General features: G+C 34.7%; 1 protein-coding gene across 1 annotated transcript; it reads left to right on the forward strand.

The window, feature by feature from the left end:
* Positions 1–5,383: 5,383 nt before the first annotated feature.
* Positions 5,384–7,135, forward strand: LOC147542382 (chalcone synthase). Its single transcript, XM_086632529.1, has 2 exons — positions 5,384–5,655; positions 5,803–7,135. Exons 1-2 carry the CDS (start codon positions 5,478–5,480, stop codon positions 6,804–6,806), a joined length of 1,182 nt encoding a protein of 393 aa, XP_086488655.1. The 5' UTR covers positions 5,384–5,477; the 3' UTR covers positions 6,807–7,135.
* The last annotated feature ends 292 nt before the right edge of the window (positions 7,136–7,427 follow it).

A 7,427-nucleotide genomic window follows, 5' to 3' on the forward strand; every position in this document is an offset into this window, starting at 1 on the left:
CTCCCATCTTTCTTCTCTCTTTTGTTTTCTTTATTTCAATTATACATGTGTTGATGTGTTCTTCACCATTATTTGGGCAGAATAGAAAATCAAGAAATTTCAACTCAGGATTATAATGATGAAACAATGATGAGGCTCTTGATAGCAAGATCAATGGATGTAGAAAAGACATCAATAATGTTTGTCGAATGGAAGAAATGAAGAGATGAACTTGTTCCATTAGGGTTTATACCAGATTTGAAAATGAATTAAATACTGGAAAGATTTGTTCTTGATTACAAGGTAATTACTGGTTCATTTATATGGTGGTATTATGGAATCAAAGATGGATTAAGTGCGTGTTGGGGAGCAAGGAAGAAGAAAGAGTTACTAGTTCTCTACATTTTTACTATAATAAAGGTTATGTCTCTTTGTTGGTCTTTAGGGCCTGTTATGTTGGTCTTTAGGGCCTGTTATGTTGGTCTTTAGGACCTTTTGTTACTTTCATTTTCTCTAGGGTCGAGTGTTTTGATCATCGAAGAAGAAGGTGAACGAAGCATCGACTATATTACTACCCTTAAATGGCGAGTGGTGGTTGTACCAGAAGTAGCCCACCAGTTAGACCAGGTAGTTCCAGAAGCAACCCAAGTGGGCATATCTTGGCTTGTTGGCTCGTTTGGTTATGTCTTTGTTATTTTAAACTTCATGTTGTAATTCTCATTAGCCTTTTGGCCGTTATATGAAGTTTGATTTCCAAAAAAAAAAAAAAAAAAAGAGAATGTTTTTTTATAGGATTAATTTGAAGTCATGAGATCAATGCAATTGTGAAAATTATTAAAAAGATGTTTTAAACTCAATAGCAACGATTTTGTTGTGTCATTACTATACAGTAACGATGGCTTCTTAAGCATCGGGACCAAAAAGTAAAATATCAAATTTAATTTTGCTATGAAAAGTTTCTCAAAATTCGTCACAGAACTAATATTAACGACGGTTTTTAACCGTCGTACCCAAACTGTTGGAATAATATCCGGACTGCAGTTTTAGCGACGACTTTTATGCCGTGGCTGAAAACTATTACCGACTCTTTAGTCCATTAGCGACGGTTTTCGCCTTCTCTACAACTGTTCTTTTTCGTTGTTTGCACCTAAGATATTCCCACTATCTGGTACATAATCTATTCTTTCGGCTTTAATTCCAACTAAATCTATGAACATGAAGTAATGTGGTACTAAATATTCTAACACTCATATATTCTAACAAAGGTCATTGTTTCATTTTCAATGGTATCTTATTTGAGTTTCTCACTTTTTCGTCTTTTACGAGTTTATTTTATTTTGTCAGTGTTGATTAAGTTTAGTAGTTATTTTCAATTATTCTCTCAAATACGCTTTTTCTAGTTTAATTTTTGAGTTCAAATTTAGATTTAAATTCTGATCAAATTTTTGTGAGATTGATTTCGTAAGCTGTTTCATTTATACGTAGAGTTCTTGTTTGGTCTAGTCAATAAATTATTTATGCAGAATGAATTCCACATCAACTCTCCCACAACCACCCGTCCACCACCACAACCTCATGAATCAGTCAAATTGTAGTTTATGAGGACCCAAAGTTGATGAAAAATAGCACCTGAGTCCCTAAAAAAGCAATTAGAAGGATGGGTAAGTATAAAATTTGTAGTTTATTTTCATTAGTTAAATAAGGAAAAGGATCGATAACAAGTTACCTACAGTTTACTCCATTCTTTCACAGTTAAAAAGTAAGAGTATAAAACGAAAAACAAATCATACAAATTGATTGCTAATGTTTTATCCTGTTCATGTAAGCAATAATGTTCTGACTTGAATACTTGATGTACCATTGTAAATAGTCTATAATTTTGAAAATACAAAACCATGGGTTATTACTACCTCAAAAGAATCGAACCAGTTACGTTCGGAACAACCTTTTTCTCTCAACCAATAACCCTCGTACTAAGACGGAAAATTAAGGATAGAAAGAGCGTCTTTCATTTAAAAACATAAAGTTATTCACCAAAAGCTTTACTCACAAATTTGTTAAATATAAAAACTTTGTGTTGAAGGAATTCTCTATCCTCACTTATGCATGGGAAAAACAAAAAGAAAATCATCAACGCAAATGTAGACTACGAAGCAAACAACTTGACCCTTTTCCCTCCTAATTCTCTTTTTTTGGTCCCTAATTTTCGTGTTCATCGATTTGTCTTCGTGATTGAATTTATTAATCGTGAATAAAACCAACACATAAAGAGTTTGTCATTTAATTTTGTATGTAGAAAACCACCCCTAGAATACTCCAAAAATTTCTTTTATCATTTGGACAGCCTATCTCAACTCTCTCCCAACTTGTGATCTTCTTCAAAGAAGAGGTTTCTCGTTTCCAAATCAATGTTCGTCGTGCAAGATGGAGGAAGAGACTCTAGATGTCCATCAAAGGACTTATGCATTACTGGAGTATTAACGAGCCTTGGTTCTCTTCCACTATTTTCTCGGAGTGAATTTTCAATTGGGATGCAATAACTCATATGTAATTTTCCTTTATTTTTTCAGTGTTTTACTTTTCCTTTTGTAATTGCAACCTTAGCAATTCTTGAATACAATTCTACCTTCTTCCAAAAAAATAAAATAAAGTATATCGAATCACGGTCGACCCAAACATTGGCCCCATGAGAAATTAAATTTTAGGGTCCTAAACTAATCTCTTAATCACTGAACTACAATTTAATCATGTTATAAGTTTGTTTAGAACATAATTGTTATTACGAAACAAACATTAATATCTAAAATATGAGCCCTTCATAAAATTGGGGTCGAAACGATCGCTTTGATAACTTTGGACAGGGAACGCCCCTTGTTGGAATATAAGTGTAGTTGACATAACATCAAAGAGTTCAAGAGCTTGATTCCGACTACTCACCTTGTCTTTTTCTTACTATACTGTCTGGGAAGTAGACTGGCAAGTAGAATTGAATCACTCACGTGGGAATCAGCTTATACTCAATAGAGATTCATATTATTAGCTACCAATCCTATGCTTAAGTTATCAGCCATACTAATTAAGTGACTTCTTTTTTGGTGTTCTTTTGGGTGTAGGTAGAATTTGTGGGTGTCATGGTTACACCAAATACAAGAATTAATTTTGCCCCTTCTTTAATTGAGTCAAACTGTCTTTCACACCGGTCAAAATATTAGGAGTGTATATTTAGTATCCAAATCGATCAAACCATGTAAGGAAGGTTGGGTATGGTTTGGTTCGGTGTATAGATTTATTTGATTGATAATAAAAAGAAACCGAACCAAACTATGTATGGATGGTGGAGAATTAATGGTTAAATCAGTGCCACATAGATATTAGAACACTCGCATATTTAAAAAAATATATATACTGTTAAAAAACCTTCCTTTGTTTTCTCCTCAGGGTAAGTTGCTGCCCCTCTTCTTTTTTTGATTTTTTTTTCTTCGAACATCAGTTTGTCACGATTAAATCACTAAACTGTACTTCATTTTTAAGACTCCAAGTTTACATGGATTTGTGTCACAAACTAATTTTTCAACAAATTTTAAGTATAACAAAATTTAAAGTTGAAATTTTATTCTTGTTGAAATTCAATCTTGTAGTTCGATTATCCAGCCGAATCAAACCGTTCACATATAATTTGACTTGGTAACCGAACCAAATCACAAATGGATTGACTCAGGTTGAGCTTATTTAGTAACCTAACCTTTGGGAATTTATGGATAGGCCCCAAAAGAAATGAATTAATAAATAGAAAAAAAAGATCTACAAATTTTTTGAATGATCGGTAGTGGTAAACAGTTATGGAGTTTAATAGTTTAGTACCACACAACTTAGAGAAATATATGGCTTCTCTCAATGTGTCAAATTTACCACCCTCTATCCCAACTACCACTCTCATTAATTTTCTTTCTTTCTCTTTATTTTCCATTTTTACATGTAACCAACATTTCAAAGAATTCATTTCATTTCCTTGTTCAAGAATTCATGTCATGTCCACATACAATACTTCTCCATATCATCCTAATAAATATGACAAGAACATTCCTAGCAAAATATAGACAATTATGAGAATTTGTGGGTGACTTTTATTCCTTGAAAAGTTTACAATGTGAATTATTTATCATAAGTTGATGACACATTTGTATATTAAAAATTTAACGACCGACTAAGTAAATGCCACATTAGCTTATATTATCTACATCTTTAAGTAATTACGAAAAATAAAGGGTGCATGCCTAACTACCACAATGGTTGCTAAAGCTAACTTGAGTTTTTTTGGTAGGTGATGTTTGATGGGAACGGTTGATGTCAATACTTTCCAATCCATTTGTGTACACGGCTCGTTTGTTTGTCCCATTTGAAGTCTTCTCATACAATTTGTATCTTGCTAATAATGTACCAACTCTCCAAAAATAGTTACCATATTTAGTTGATGTAATTTCGTAGCGAGTAACCCTTTTTACTATATAATATTTTAGGGTGTTTGCGCAAAAGGTCTAAAAGTATGGTAAGTAAGAGAGAAATATGAGTCGAAAAAGAATGAATGACATGTCCGACAAAAAATGACGTCAGCAAACTTTGTGTCAAAAAAAATGTTTGTTTTGATACATAAAAAGTTGGATAGTAACATGTTGCCCTTGTACATCACATAATTTGCAATGCAAGACGCCATATTTCTAAAATACACAATACATTTCCAAATGTCATTCCCTTTATTAGTACTTACACAATACATAAATCCATGCACAAGTATATTTCTAAATGTACGTCTCTTTGATCTGGTATCAACAAAGTACAGAAACTCGTGCACAGTACATTTTGAAATTTCTTATACATAATTTAATTTTTTTTAGTAAAACTTTAAGATTGACTTGCGCATAACACCTATGTAGACGGATCAAATAACATTTTCCAAAAATTGAAAGATGAAAATGATTTTTTTTTTGTTGAACTAGATGAAAATGAATTACTCTTGAGATCATCTAATAATATAGAAAATGTATCATTGTATTTGTACAATATGTATATGGATGGAAATAAACAAACGAGGCCTATACTTCTCTACCTTGCGACCTACCTACTTACCCTCTTAGGGGTCCAAAACAATTAGCACATCACACACCACTTGAGTGACACTAGTACAACACTCACTCCTCATACATACAACATTACTACCATGGGACAGACTAGAGAGAGAAAGAGAGAGAGATAGTAAATGAGAAAGAGAATGGGATGGACCGTGGACGTGGATAAATATCTACCGCTTGGTCAACCAACATTACGTAATTTACAAGTAGTCACGCATCTAGCCGTTCCTCCAACCTAACCTCTCATATAAAGTTCACATTTTCTCTTCACTTTTTTTTCACTACTCTCTCATCTCACTATTCTTTTCCTTCTATCTATCTACCCCTTCAAACAAAACAAAACAACAACACTACTAGTTTAGTGAGTTGAAAATGGTATCAGTTCAAGAAATCAGGGATGCTCAAAGAGCTCATGGACCCGCCAATGTTCTTGCCATCGGAACCGCTACCCCTGCCAATTGCGTCTACCAAGCCGATTACCCTGACTACTACTTCCGTATCACCAACAGTGAACACATGACCGATCTCAAAGAAAAATTCAAAAGAATGTGTACGTATATATATTCATGTCTCTCTTTATTCTATTTTTTATTCTTTATATAATACAAAATTTAAGTACTACTCCATCATTTGATTATTATAAATAATTTTTGGTATTTTTGTGTAATATTTTTTTTCCGTCTGACAAAATTTACAGGCGAGAAATCAAATATAAGGAAGCGATATATGCACATAACAGAGGAAATTTTGAAGGAGAATCCAAACATGTGTGAATATATGGCACCATCCTTAGATGCACGTCAAGATATGGTTGTTGTTGAAGTACCCAAGCTAGGAAAAGAAGCTGCCACAAAAGCCATTAAAGAATGGGGTCAACCTAAGTCAAAGATCACTCACCTAGTTGTTTGTACCACATCAGGAGTTGATATGCCTGGTGCTGACTACCAACTTAGTAAACTCCTTGGCCTTCGACCCTCTGTTAAACGTTTGATGATGTATCAACAAGGTTGTTTTGCTGGTGGGACGGTTCTTCGTTTAGCCAAGGACTTAGCCGAGAACACTGCTGGGGCTCGTGTACTCGTCGTTTGTTCTGAAATCACAGCTGTTACTTTCCGTGGCCCATCGGATTCTCATTTGGACTCACTTGTGGGTCAAGCACTTTTTGGTGATGGCGCAGGTGCTTTGATTATCGGGGCCGACCCTGATCTTTCTGTGGAACGCCCACTTTTTGAAATTGTATCGGCTGCTCAGACGATTCTCCCTGACTCACACGGTGCTATCGATGGACATTTACGTGAAGTTGGTCTTACTTTTCATCTATTGAAAGACGTGCCCGGGTTGATCTCGAAGAATATCGAAAAAAGTTTAGACGAAGCCTTTGCTCCAATTGGTATAAAGGATTGGAACTCACTGTTTTGGATTGCTCACCCTGGCGGTCCAGCGATTCTTGACCAGGTTGAACTTAAACTCGGTCTCAAGGAAGAGAAACTCAAAGCGACACGGACCGTTTTAAGTGAGTATGGAAATATGTCAAGTGCTTGTGTGCTTTTTATTCTTGATGAAATGAGGAAGAAGTCAATTGAGGAAGGGAAGTCAACTACTGGTGAAGGGTTAGAATGGGGTGTCTTATTCGGGTTCGGACCGGGTCTGACCGTCGAAACCGTGGTGCTTCACAGTGTTCCTACTGTTACAACTCAGTGATTTTGAATCGGTTATGAATCGGAGTAAAAGAACAAAAAACTCTAGCTGAAATGTGAAGGTTGGGGTTGATGGGGGTAACAAATGATATATTTATGGGTGTTTGATATTTCATGTGATGTGTTTGTTTTAAAAGTTAACGGTGTGATGGCATGGTGAATAAAAGGAGAGTCTTTTCACTCTCCTTTTATTCAAATCGATCAAACCACCTAGGGAAGGTTGGCTTCTGTTTGGTGCAGTGCGTAGATTTATTTAATTCATAATAAAAGAAAACCGAATCAAATTATGTATGGATGATAGAAGATTTAATGGTTAAGCCAGTTACACCAAAATATTAAAACACCCACATATTTAAAAAATGATAACGCTAGGATTTTTCATTTCTCCTCTCATTCCTTTGTTTTCTCCCAAGGGTTGTTGACTTGTTGCCCCTCTTCTTCCTTTTATTTATTTTTCTTCAACATCAGTTCGTCTCTCTGAGTCTCTTTGAGTAACGACTAAATTACTGAACAATACTTCATCTCCAAGACTCCAGGTTTACGTGATTTTGTGTCACAAGCTAATTTTTCAGCAGATTTTAAGTATAATAGGTTTTAAAGTTAAAATTTTGTTTTTGTTGGAGTG

Source organism: Eschscholzia californica, unplaced genomic scaffold (genome assembly GCF_041429995.1).
Source record: "Eschscholzia californica isolate CP2 unplaced genomic scaffold, dmEscCali1.0.p SCAF_4, whole genome shotgun sequence".
Classification (NCBI taxonomy): domain Eukaryota; kingdom Viridiplantae; phylum Streptophyta; class Magnoliopsida; order Ranunculales; family Papaveraceae; genus Eschscholzia; species Eschscholzia californica.